Raw genomic sequence first — 12,349 nt, 5'->3', positions numbered from 1 at the left:
GATTTGAGTTGATCAAGCCGTCCATATTGGTCACCGTGGGGAAGGTCGTTGGTTCCGACGAGCACGAGGGAGCGGACTCCCCACAGGGGTCGCGGCTGCGAGGCCAAGGCGAGGGACCCGGTGTTCCGACCGATGAGCGCACCGGTCCCAGGGAAGAAAAAGATCCGATCCGAAGCGATCTGCATAGGCCGAGGTGTGGTAGAAGGCACCAGCATTGCCGAATGGAGAAATAGAAAGAAATGAAAGAAAGAGAAAAGAAAGAAAAAGGTGAAAAGAAGGAAAAAAAGTAGAAAAGATCCATTCATCTATCCATCCAAAACCAATTAAATGACTGTCTTTGAATTTGATCATCTTTCAAACCAATTTTAAGTTTGTTCTTGATTGCACACCATAGATATGGGTGGTCGGTTGGCGCATGCGCGGTATGGCTGGTTTGGCAGCGCGCATGGGCACTATTTCCTCACAACGCGGAGTGACTGAAAACGACATTGGCATTGTTTGCTTTGAAACAAGCCGACCAAAAAAGGCAATCGATTAACGGTCTTCAATGAACTACGTCAAAGTCTGAGTTTGAAATGAGCTACGCCGATTGCTGCCAAAGCCTTTGCTCGCTTGAGTAATGTGAGTTTCATTTATTATTTGGTTGTTTGCCCAACTTAAAGAAGGGGAACTAATAAGTTCTGTCTGATAAAGCATCGCTCGGGCAAAGACTTGCAAAAGACTGAAGTTCCGCTGAAGTCATTGATTAGGTGATGTGCTGTCGCGCAATGTTGACGTTAAAACAAGTTAGCCGGATCATCGCACCCGATTCAGAAGATGTGATCTGTTTTACAATAGACTTAAATTCGTTTTAGAGTGTTTAAGTGGTCGTGCATGTCTCCGGAGTTTGGTTTCGGACGCAAATGCGTTGGCGTTAATTATGCAATTGACTTCCCATGGCTGTGTCGCTTTCGATTGGCTTGCTTTCCCTCCCGATTTGTTTGCAAGTTTCGTTTTTGAAGAATTTTACGATATGGTAGCTTCCTAGATTTGAGAGGGAAATCTCATGATCTCGTTTCGAAACTGCTGCCCAATAATTACTCAGTGACGTCACATATTTTATTAGCCCCACGCTTCCATCCTAATAAAACCTGTACACATTTTTCATTACCACTGTCAAAAAAAAGTCATAATTTAATCGTATATTTATTGTTTTGGTTGTCCACTGCAGCATATTGAGAACTAAACCATATTTTGTTTAAAGTTACAAGATAGGACACATTTTTTTCAGTTGAAAATTGTACACCTTTAGACTGTTTTGCTTTGGAGCTTTCCAAATTTGATGACAGATTAATACATCATAATCCGAGTGAAGATGTATTCTCTCATTGGTGGGTGGCATCAATTAAATCGGTTTATGGATGATTGGCCAAAATTAAATAATATTCCAGTGTTCATTTTCTTCCAGCACACAATCGAGAGCGGAAACGGAAGTCATGTGGTGGTTCCAGCAGGGCCTCAGCTTCCTGCCGGCCCTCCTGGTGGTGTGGACGGCGGCGGCGTTCATCTTTGCTTACGTCATGGCGGTGGTCCTGAGACACGTGGACCCTCTGGTGCCCTACATCAGGTGCAAATGTGCTATTTCTAACTGCTGCTTGTTTTGACCTTTGTACCTGTAATTGAAGGTAGCCCTGGCTCTTTGTACTGTCCTGCAGATGTTTCCGTGGCGAGACTAAAAATCCTTTCTTGCTTTTCTCTTTCAAAATGTTCTTGTCGTTTTCAGCGACACGGGCGCAATGGCACCTGAGAGGTGTGTGTTTGGCATCATGCTGGATGTGTCGGCCTTTTTAGGTGAGCCTTAAACAAGCGTGCAACACAGCAAGGCATCTTCTATTTTATTGTTTCTATTTCACGTTTTTCTGGGGACTGTCTGAATGGCATCCGCACGCCACGGGTGCAGGCATGGCCACCGTGTACGTGCGCTACAAGCAAGTGGAGGCGCTGACGAGCGGCGCCGACAACGGCTGTGTCTACAGACTGAACCGCTGCGGGTTGCTGCTGGGACTCTTCAGCTCCTTGGGCCTGTGCGTGGTGGCCAACTTCCAGGTGAGGGGCGTCTTCGCTCCAGCTTCGCCGTGCTCTCTTGAATCTCTTTCCGAATGGAAAAGTCTTCCAGCAAAACCTCAATCGTGTACTTAAGTGACGTACGGGTCGAATTGATTGATTCTTTTGTCATCCAAATGAGCGCTGTGTTTACTGACGTCCGTCCTGTTGACGCCGTTGCAGAAGACGACGCTCTTCTGGGCTCACCTGCTGGGAGCCGTGCTGACGTTGGGCGTGGGCGCTCTGTACATCCTGGCGCAGACGCTGCTGTCGCAGCGCATGCAGCCTCGCGTGCACGCTCGGAGCCTCTTCCACGTCCGCCTCGCCCTGGCGCTCTGGACCGCCGCTAGCGTCCTGGCCAGTATCCTTCCATAGTTAGAGACGCCTCGTCGAATGGATGGATGAGAAGAAAGATGGAGCATGGCTGATGAATGGTTTGATGGATGGCAGATTGTGGCTGATAGGTGGAACAAGGATGGACGCGTGGATACGTTGAGGGATCATTGATGGATGGATGATGGACAGCCTTGAGCAATTAGTACGTTTGGTATCGATTGTCGTTTTTGGCCGTCGGCGGCCGGGAGCGGTGGGATCTGGGGCTCTTTGCTGTCGTGGCCTTCCTTAAGCTCCGCCTCTCAGTGTTTGTGTCGTCCGTCGTCATGTACAGCAGCCTCCCTGGAGTGGATGTCGCCCGCAAGCTGCACTGGAAGCCCGGAGAGACGGTGGGTGGCGTTCCCCTGAGTCTTCGTCTGACTTGCAACTTGCTCTGATACCAGCTCAATCAAAAGAACAACAAAGGAACCGAGCGGTTGGATTCTTTTGTACATATCATTTCTAACCTAGTGTCCGCCCTGAGACTGAAAGGTCGGCCGGGTCATACTAAAGACTATAAAAATGGCACCAGATGTGTGTGTGTGACGACGCTCATTGGGACTTTAATTTGGCCATTTCCTGTTGAATTGAGGCGAGTTTAGCTTCCCTGATATGAGACGGTGCAGAAGAAGACAACAAATGTGACAGAACTTTTTTTCTTTCTTCAATGTGTCCAGGGTTACACAGCTCACATCATCAGCACGGTGTGCGAGTGGTCGCTGGCGTTGTCCTTCATCAGCTTCTTCCTGACCTTCATACGAGACTTCCAGGTATTCGCGGCCATCCTTTTGCCAGCGTTTTCTCACCGCCAGCGTTTTGCTGACCTTTCCGTGAATTCTTCCTTGAAGAAAATCAAACTCCGAGCCGAGGTGCTGATGGAATGCGACCATTTGTACGACCGGCCGGCCCGGAGCGTCCCCAACAAACCCGACACCTCAGAGTCGTCCCCGCTATTGCAGGGAGACACGTGACCCTGACAAGTACTAAAAACTCACACCGACACACAACTTTTGCAGGCACTTTTCACTCTTTGCACCATTTCTTAGTCAGTCACGCTGACAGAAACAGAAGAATTAGTTTGACAGCACTTGCGATGATGGCCGAGACTTGGCAAATAGGTCAAGCTCAGTTGCGGCTGTTCGCTTTTTGACACTGAAAAGAATGCAAATATATGCAAAAATAATCTTTGTTGTATGGAGAAAAAATAAAATAAAACTACTCACTCTTTGAAGGCACATGGGAGGTTGTTGTTCTGTGGTTATGTTTTTTTAAAGTTTTTAAAAACTACTCATTTCAAATTCTAGTCAAGAGTTGTTTCATGGTTTCTGTACATATGCTAAACACGCACGTGAATTGAATTTTGACGAGATAAGAACCTTTGTGCAAAATGACACAAAATATTACAACTGACATGAACCGAACGCACAGGTTAAGCTCAACCTGAAATCTTTTTTGTCAAAAATTCTGATTTAATCATGTCATCAATTATATTGTTTGCAAGATCGTGCAAGACATTTCCTGTCAATGTTTAAACTTGATTTAAAAAAAAAAAAATCATATTTATGTTTTTATTCATCTTGCAGCCAGGTTTTTGGTCCCATGACTTGTTGCAAAGTACAGCAACGTTTCAACACATGTAAAAAGCAGCAGACGTGTGCATGTGTCAAACATCCAACAGTAGCAATAAATAAGACAGAAGAAACAAGATAAAGCAGCTTTTTCCTCTTTTGTGCAAAATTGAACACCATCAAAGCGGTCCTAGAAGGCGACAATGAAAGTGAGTCCTTCCTTCCCGCCTTTTTACAAGACTCGATTTTTCACCTTGCCGTCACGTTTCTGGCACGCCTTGTCACAGGTCAACGTTTGCAGCGTGAGGAGTCCTCAGCAGAAGGGACCGGGGGCAGGCGAGCCGGCGCCACGTCGGGACATTCGCCTTCAAAGCGCTAAAAGGCAGAGCCGTCACACACGATGTTCTGTCCTTGTCCCGGGAAGAGCGCCATTTGCCAGTAGCGAGGGTCGGCGTACACTGGACATGGCAGAGGAAGACGCATGACGTGAGTGACTATGGCATGGGGCTGCTGACATGGCTTCAAATTAAAATTCAAAAGCTTAATGGTGTTTTTTTTTTTTTAGTGTGCAAGCGCCCCGAAAAATATTTTCAAATGAATGGATAAAAATTCTGCGACACGGGGCTCTTCTTAATTCTGACGCTGGCCGTTACCCATGTCTCCGGGGTTGAGCCACAAGTTGAACGAGCTGCAGTGCTTTTGGCATCGCTGAATGGGAACAACTCGCAGTGTCGGAAGCCCCTCGCCCACCACCAGCCAGCCCAGGACCCTCACGCCCTGACACACACAAACACACGCACAGTAAATACGCCGGAAAATCAACCTTTTAATTGGTTATAAAACTGAATTTGGTACTGGCCTGGTTGTGGATATCTGTGTTGTGTGTAACCAGGCAGCGTTGTACGATAGTACCAGCGGTGTCCAGAAGGGGGCAGAGTTCGGCCTTGGGAAAAAGCCATCGTAACACTTTCTCTCTAGTCGGGGAGCGGAACCTCCTACCAACACAACGGCAAAAAAGGAATAAAAATCAATCCATACAAAAATCGATCATAAAAGTAAATCTGATGGCTGCCAAAAGAAGCCAACAGATGGCGCTGTGACCACCTCAATGCAAGGTCATTTTAGCCAATCATAAGCCATGAGAAAGTCATTCATGGAAAAAACAAATAAGCATTTATAACAATTATTACAAAAGATTTTTTTTAACTAAAACAAGTCCACTGCCTATTTGTCTTCCAAATCGCGTTGACTTCATAGAACCAACTTTTGTGAAGCGGCTTAGATGCGCGTGTGTGTGTGACGCGTGCTACCATAGCAGGGTGAAATTGGCGGGCCCTTGCGGAAGGCCGGTGTTAAGGTCGTGTTTGCCGCTATCGTCATCGTCCTCCAGCAGGACCGACATGGAAGTCGAATGTGCAAGGTAGAGCTCCTCCAGTTGTCGCCGCTCAATGCTGAGGGACTCGCCGCCCTGCGGGATGCAAATGATACATAAGCCCATCGGTCCAGAATAAGGCTTTTTTTTTTTTTAGGAGTTTACCTTCAACTGGACCAGCTGGGGCCCCCGACGCATTGTGACGGTACCGCGAAGGCTCTCTGGCACTTCCAGTACAGAGGAGATCTCGGCGCAACCCGAGCAGTTGACCAAGCTCTGTCTGGGTGAGCCCGAACTCCACCACTCGTGGAAGCCTACGTGTGGACAAAAGTATTGGGACACTGCTCTTGAGGAAACAATGGCCAAATGAATCAGAAGGTCGCTTAGCTGTCGTGTGTGTGTGTATGTATATGTGTGTGTGTGTACGTGTTTACTTACCTTGTAAGTTGTACTTTTTCGCAATGGGCAGCGCCAGCAATCGCACGTGACTAAGCGGCGACGACCAGTTGCAAGATCCCGGGCGGGCGGTGCCCAGGTGCGGCTCGCTGTGTGGGTATGTGAACGCCAGCGCCACCATCAGCAGAAGTCCCAGCGCAACAACCAACTACACAAAACACACACAACAAAGTCGGAATTCAAACGTTTCAGTTTGACAGCGATTCGGGTAAATGTCGTGAGACTTTTCGGGAACTGAGCAAGGTATACATTGAAAAGCCTACCTTGGCGGTGGCCCTGAGGAGGGGGAACTGCGGGGGGTCACGTCGGGGTTCGTTGGTCTCCAGCATGCGCTTGATGAAGCGCTCGATCTCCCGCTCGGACATGCCGTAACGATAGCCGGACTGGCGCAAGACGTCGATGCTCTCCGACAGCTTGTCGTAGATGCAGGGCTCGCTCATTGTTGTTCCCATGGTGACAGCGGTCGGCTCCTATGGGGAAGTTTTTCACGATTCAAATGAGTCATCTTTAGAAAGACAGCTTGTAGGCACATTTTAGAACAGCCAGAGAACCTAGGATTTAAACGACTGTTTGATTTCTCTGTGGTGTACTATTATACTGTAGTTATAAAGCACACCTTAACATAATATCTAATAAGACAATACATAAGGAAAGTTGTCTCATTACTGTGCCAAATTTCTATCTTAAACGGAGGCGCAGTTAGTTACGTACAAGATGCCATCCTGTACATTATTATGACTATTCTCCTCCGTGTTTGCACTTTGGAACTAGCAGCCGAGGCTAGCTTGTGTTTACTTGCCACGTTAGTTTGTTAGCAGTGTCGATTCATTGACTTCATTGACTTCATTGAGAGGTAGAAAGCAGAGGGAAGAATCCCTTGTCAGCTCCTTCACTTCCCGGACGTTGAAGGGATGCTACCAAGCATCACCTTTCAGACTTTAAACACTGCGCTTCTTTAACGCGACACAAAACGGAACCAGCTCACCCTAAAGCCAGACAACAAGGAGGAGGGCGTCCTTGTCGGTGTTGTACTAATAGAAGTGTAATCGATGTTTTTTCCGCAACATTCCGCGCATGGCTACTTCCGATAACACCTGCAGCAGGCTTGCTCTTCTTCTACAGATTGTGTTTCGACGCTATGGGCGAGCTGTCGCCACCAGGCGGCCGCTTCTCAAATGACAAGATAAAAGGTAAAAAATAAGTACTTTTTATTTTCACTTTGAATTTGTTTATCACTCGTAAAAATAAAATTGATTGAAATTCTTTCTGACGCATTCTACTGCTTTGTACCATAAATTCCAATTCCAGTTTTAATTGATCAGAAAAAGACAAGGTACGTTTCCTGTAAACAAGCCAATGAGACTGTATTTCCGTAGCGTCGACCAATGAGAGCGCAGTAAACAATCGGAAACTTCCGCCTCTCGTGGATGACGTTTGTTGTGTAAAGTGTGTCATAAGTAAACCTTGCTGTGAACTCGCACTCCGACACGCTCGTTTAGTAAGCGACTCTTACCAAACATTTCCTCAGTCGATGCAAAAGAATATTTGGGTCTGCAGGGCTACGTTTTACTGGCGGACGTGTGTGTGGTGTCTCCCAACAGGTGAAAGTCTCCATCCGACCCGATGCTCTCCTCGGGCAGGATCGCGTCCTCTCGCCTCTGCTGGCCGCTTCCGAGGCTCTGTCCCCGGCTGAGCTGCGAGCAGAGAGCCGCCGCCAGCACTCAACCGAAAGGTGAGGACTCGGAGGCATCCACGCTGTTAGCTTAGCAGGATGCTAACGCGAAAGTGACGCAGTTTGGGACAACAACTGCGTCAACTTGAATTGTTTTGGCAACTGACGCAGTAGAGTGCTTACCGGATTTTTTTTATAGCAACTGCTTTTGTTTGGCGAATGTTGGAAGAGACTCCTTAAAAGAGTTTATTTATAAACCTTCACACATACGCACTCCCATATTATTCAGAACAACAACTTTGTTCGTCATTTCAGAGACTCTTAATTAGATCAAATCAGTAAACAGTATAGTCTGTGTCATGCACAAGTGAAGGATATAAAATACAGTCATGTTGATCTCATCCAATCACTAATTCATGTAAACATCACAAAATAGGACATGCACGTCACTTTATCCTTGGTCAAATTTTGACCTGAGTCATAATGAAAGTGAAAGGAAGTAGTAACCATCTTGAATGTAATGTCCATCCATCCATTTTCCGTACCGCTTTGAACGCCGCCTTGAATGGAAAGTCACTCTGCATATTCACATCCAATCTTGATGATAAACTCAAGTCATTCCAAATGTTTGTTTTGGTTCCCCAAGCATTCCTAAATGATGAGCATGTACACAAAAGGCTGAGCAGGAATGACTCAGCACTAGGGACCAGCCACAGACAAGCCAGTTTCCGACCCTGCGTCAGTCTGTGGCCACAATGCTGCTACTAGAAAACAGACATAACTAATATTGTGGTGTCATCAACATATATTTATTTATTTATTCATTTGTTGATTTATTTATCTATCTATTTATTCATTCATTTTTCATAGAACTGATCAAGAAACGAGACCTGGTCCAAGATGAGCTGCGGCCTCTGTACATGGACTTCCAGGCTACCACACCCATGGTATTCGCCCTGTTAAGCACAGCAACATTGAAATCTATTTAGGGACTCTTCCAGTCCATTCTAGGCAGTGCTTTTCAAAAAAATGCATCTACAACAAGTGTCAATGTGTTTATACCAAGAAAGGAGCTCAGTGGAAAGAAATTGCAGAGTCAGTGGCGGCCATGAGCGATGACTTGAGAATTCAATTGGATCGTCAATTCTAAAAAGATTTTGCCCGAGCAGAGAAACAGCTGAGATTTTCAGTAAAAGAAAAAGTTGTGACACTAAAATTGTGTCTATAACCTCGACCGGTAGGATCCTCGCGTTCTGGACGCCATGTTACCCTACCAGGTGAATTACTACGGCAACCCTCACTCCAGGACGCACGCCTACGGCTGGGAGAGCGAGACTGCCATGGAGACGGCAAGGAAGGTACCAAAAACGAAATATTCTTACGTTTTTCCAGAAATTAAGCTTTTTGTCTCTCCCGCTCTATCTCGGAGCAGCAGGTGGCTGATCTCATTGGTGCCGATCCCCGAGAGATCATCTTCACTAGCGGAGCCACCGAGTCCAACAACATTGCTGTCAAGGTCCGCTTAAACCTGCTTGCAAATGTTTTTTTTTTTGGGGGGGGGGGGGGGGAACAATATAATAAGTCTACTTTCATTCACGTAGGGCGTGGCCCGCTTCTACAAGGGCAAAAAGCGTCACGTGATTACCACGCAGACGGAACACAAGTGCGTGTTGGACTCGTGTCGTGTTCTGGAGGCAGAGGGATTCCGCGTCACCTACTTGCCCGTGCAAACCGACGGACTGGTCGACCTCGAGGTACGAGCTACTTTAACGCCCACTGAGGGAAAGAAAAAAAATGTCTTTCGGTGATACTCATCTGACATGTCAAACCAAATGCGGCACAGACTGTAAACTTTGGTGCTGGCCTTGTTCCCTTGGAAACAAATGAATTGCAGAACACTTGATGCTTGTTCGAGAAGTGGCTTCAAATACGGCTTTGAAAATGCTGTTGAGCCCATAGCGCCCCCTACTTGGAGGAGTGTCAGTTTTGTTCAGTAATTTATTTATCGTATTAGCTTGTATATTTATAATTTCTGGACGTTTGTCAAACCTGCCACGGACGAGAGCGTTTGTTTTCATTTTTGTTCCAGCTGCTGGAGGCGTCGATGACTCCCGATACGTCTCTGGTGTCCATCATGACAGTCAACAACGAGATCGGAGTCTTACAGCCCGTTAAGGAGATCGGTAACCGTAGCAACCGCACCTCTGTGACCCCGCGGTCGATTCACGTTGGCTGAATGTCGGAAGTTTTGCTCTGATCGACCGATCAGAAAATGGAGGGCGAGGCGCAAAATGTCAAAAGAGACAAGTCCCGTTTTGAATCGACATATGCCGCCAGTGCTGATTCTGCAGACCCTACGGCAACACAATGATGCTGAAATGTGATTGGACAACAAGTCCAACATGCACAGACAGACATCTAGTGGGAGCTTTACAGCCAAGAGAACCACAGCATTCCGCTTGTTGACCTTTGCCTTTTGTCGTCTAGGGCGTCTTTGCCGCTCCAAGGGCGTGTTCTTCCACACGGACGCCGCGCAGGCTGTCGGCAAAGTTCCCCTCGACGTCACGGACGACAACATCAATCTCATGTCCATCAGCGGCCACAAAATCTACGGACCCAAGGGTAAGCGTTCAAGATTCACAGTGCCACGTTGATACTCTCCACAGCAGCGGTTCTCAAAATTTGACACCAACTTAATTAAAAAAGGTGAATAAAGTGATGAGATGCTCTTGTGTGTCAGGTGTGGGCGCGCTGTACGTGCAACGGCGGCCGCGGGTGCGCCTGGAGCCCCTGCAGAACGGCGGTGGCCAGGAGAGGGGTCTGCGCTCAGGAACCGTGCCCACCCCGCTGACTGTCGGCTTGGGGGCCGCCTGCAGCATCGCGCAGCAGGAGATGGAGGTCAGTCCTCCGGCCGGCATGGATACACTCTTGTGCCGTGTGTAGCTTTTTGTGTCTTGACGTGCGTGCATTGTAGTACGACCACCAAAGAGTGTCTGTGCTGGCAAAGCGCCTGGTCCAGAAGATCACATCTCAGCTCCCTGACGTGATTTTGAACGGACATCCACAACATCGCTACCCAGGTAGAGTGAAACGTCGCCACCTTAGCCTCACGCACACTGACGCGTGTCACCTCACTGCGTTAGGGTGCATCAACTTATCGTTTGCCTACGTGGAGGGAGAAAGTCTACTGATGGCTCTCAAGGACATCGCACTGTCTTCTGGCAGGTGAGGTCATCTCAAATTCATTCACTGCCGGACGCATTTTGACATTAAAGACCCACTTTTTTGTTTTCTGACAATGGCAGCACCCAAACTGCCAAAACAAAGCTTGTTAGAAAAGAATTCAATCAAGCAGAGCAGTGATATTGACCGATAAAGCGCTGACTCTGCGCTAATTGATCGATATTTATTTGGAATGACACACTGATCCCAAAGTTACTTCTAAGCATGACCTGGCGTTGATGTTTGACGCCACAAACATTTGTCACTCAACACGCGTTTGTTTGCCTGTGCAGCGCGTGTACGTCGGCCTCTCTGGAGCCGTCATACGTCCTCCGGGCCATCGGAGCCGAGGAAGATCTCGCCCACTCCTCCATCAGGTAAACCGGTGGCATCGAGCTCCTCATCTGAAAAAATACCTGCTTGACAAACGTGCGTGCGTGTTGAATAGGTTTGGGATCGGTCGCTTCACCACCGAGGAGGAGATAGACTACACGGCACAAAAATGCATCCAACAGGTTGAAAGACTACGAGAGATGAGGTGGGACATTAGATTTTTTTGTTTTTTTAATCCCAAGTAAATCTACAATCTACTGTGTATATTTATTGTATGGAGCGAATCTTTCGGTTTTCCCCTAAAAGCTAAAGAAAAAGAAAAACCAGTAGTGTACGCCACGTCCTAATATTCTCTTCTTTTTTTTTCCCCCTAGTCCTCTGTGGGAGATGGTGCAGGAAGGCATTGACCTGAAGAGCATCAAGTGGACTCAGCACTAACCTGCATGCCCCTCTTTGTTCACTTCCCGGTTGACAGCCACTTCAGGGGGATTCCTTGCATCAGATTTGATTAGATTGTTTTTCCTCTTTCCATTGCCGCACTCAAAACACGCACAAATGTCCTTGGGCGGCCCAAAGTGTCTTCTTTGCTGCTGCCCTCTGCAACAAAGTTGGAGTGAGTTAAATTCTCTATTATGAATACCAAAATACATTTTTATTATTAGCTGGAGGGAGCCACCAGTGTTAACAACAACAATAGTAAACGTGTATCTTTTCGTATAAATGAACTTTTGGTTCAGTAGTGTCCATGTCTTCTCGTCACTTAACCTGGTACACTTTTTACCAAGCATCATGTCACGTCTGGTAGCACAGCTCACAGATTATACAATAGACTTCAAGAAAGAAATATGTTTCATCGTTCAAAGCTATACAATACCATTCAATAAAGGAAACGTCTCATCGTTCAAAACTGTTTCTTTCCTGCCGAATTTGTATTCCCAAACGTGGTCATATTTACGACCTTTTGATTGATGACGATTCAAGGAAGTGAATGGTCCGCATTGTTCTTCGCCTTCACACGTTATTTTGACGCTTAACTACTTCCAAATAATTCATCCGATTAACTACTTTTCACCTATTCCAATTTTTTTTGTTTTTATCTTCTACTTGCTATGTTTTTTTGACCGATTAAACCTGTTTCTACTCTTAACTGTTCATCTTATGTCTACTTATTCCAAAACTTCCCACTTACCAGAAATTCAAAATTTTTCATTTTAAAATTCACACCAACTTTTACAAATTTGCCTTTTCCCCTTCTAATTTTTACATTTTCTG

The 12,349-nt window shown here is 46.7% G+C and overlaps 3 protein-coding genes across 5 annotated transcripts; 2 read left to right on the top strand and 1 right to left on the bottom strand.

Annotated features, from left to right (window-relative positions):
• The first annotated feature begins 426 nt into the window (after positions 1 to 426).
• dram2b (DNA-damage regulated autophagy modulator 2b) lies at positions 427 to 3,689 on the top strand. 2 transcript variants are annotated; one of them, XM_061291939.1, is made up of 8 exons: positions 427 to 621; positions 1,448 to 1,606; positions 1,763 to 1,830; positions 1,940 to 2,085; positions 2,266 to 2,443; positions 2,722 to 2,804; positions 3,132 to 3,224; positions 3,303 to 3,689. In XM_061291939.1, exons 2-8 carry the CDS (start codon positions 1,476 to 1,478, stop codon positions 3,423 to 3,425), a joined length of 822 nt encoding a protein of 273 aa, XP_061147923.1. In that variant the 5' UTR covers positions 427 to 621; positions 1,448 to 1,475; the 3' UTR covers positions 3,426 to 3,689. The 2 variants fall into 2 exon arrangements, with proteins under 2 accessions (XP_061147923.1, XP_061147924.1); XM_061291940.1 differs by having other exon boundaries at positions 1,431 to 1,606.
• Positions 3,690 to 4,008: 319 nt separating this feature from the next.
• Positions 4,009 to 6,994, bottom strand: lg11h6orf89 (linkage group 11 C6orf89 homolog). 2 transcript variants are annotated; one of them, XM_061291937.1, is made up of 8 exons: positions 6,836 to 6,994; positions 6,114 to 6,320; positions 5,833 to 5,998; positions 5,560 to 5,708; positions 5,333 to 5,490; positions 4,882 to 5,017; positions 4,676 to 4,799; positions 4,009 to 4,480 (listed from the first exon to the last, which is right to left on the bottom strand). In XM_061291937.1, exons 2-8 carry the CDS (start codon positions 6,300 to 6,302, stop codon positions 4,398 to 4,400), a joined length of 1,005 nt encoding a protein of 334 aa, XP_061147921.1. In that variant the 5' UTR covers positions 6,303 to 6,320; positions 6,836 to 6,994; the 3' UTR covers positions 4,009 to 4,397. The 2 variants fall into 2 exon arrangements, with proteins under 2 accessions (XP_061147921.1, XP_061147922.1); XM_061291938.1 differs by lacking the exon at positions 6,836 to 6,994 and adding an exon at positions 6,650 to 6,817.
• A 232-nt stretch (positions 6,995 to 7,226) lies between these two features.
• nfs1 (NFS1 cysteine desulfurase) lies at positions 7,227 to 12,224 on the top strand. The gene is made up of 14 exons (XM_061291021.1): positions 7,227 to 7,348; positions 7,452 to 7,582; positions 8,393 to 8,469; positions 8,764 to 8,880; positions 8,955 to 9,038; positions 9,124 to 9,276; positions 9,612 to 9,705; positions 10,010 to 10,144; positions 10,263 to 10,420; positions 10,497 to 10,602; positions 10,666 to 10,747; positions 11,038 to 11,121; positions 11,193 to 11,282; positions 11,452 to 12,224. Exons 2-14 carry the CDS (start codon positions 7,474 to 7,476, stop codon positions 11,513 to 11,515), a joined length of 1,353 nt encoding a protein of 450 aa, XP_061147005.1. The 5' UTR covers positions 7,227 to 7,348; positions 7,452 to 7,473; the 3' UTR covers positions 11,516 to 12,224.
• Positions 12,225 to 12,349: the final 125 nt, after the last annotated feature.

The sequence above is a fragment of the Syngnathus typhle genome, linkage group LG11, assembly GCF_033458585.1.
Source record: "Syngnathus typhle isolate RoL2023-S1 ecotype Sweden linkage group LG11, RoL_Styp_1.0, whole genome shotgun sequence".
Classification (NCBI taxonomy): Eukaryota; Metazoa; Chordata; class Actinopteri; order Syngnathiformes; family Syngnathidae; genus Syngnathus; species Syngnathus typhle.
The sequence above is the reverse complement of the archived record's forward strand: the minus strand, read 5'-3'. Positions and strand labels throughout refer to the sequence as shown.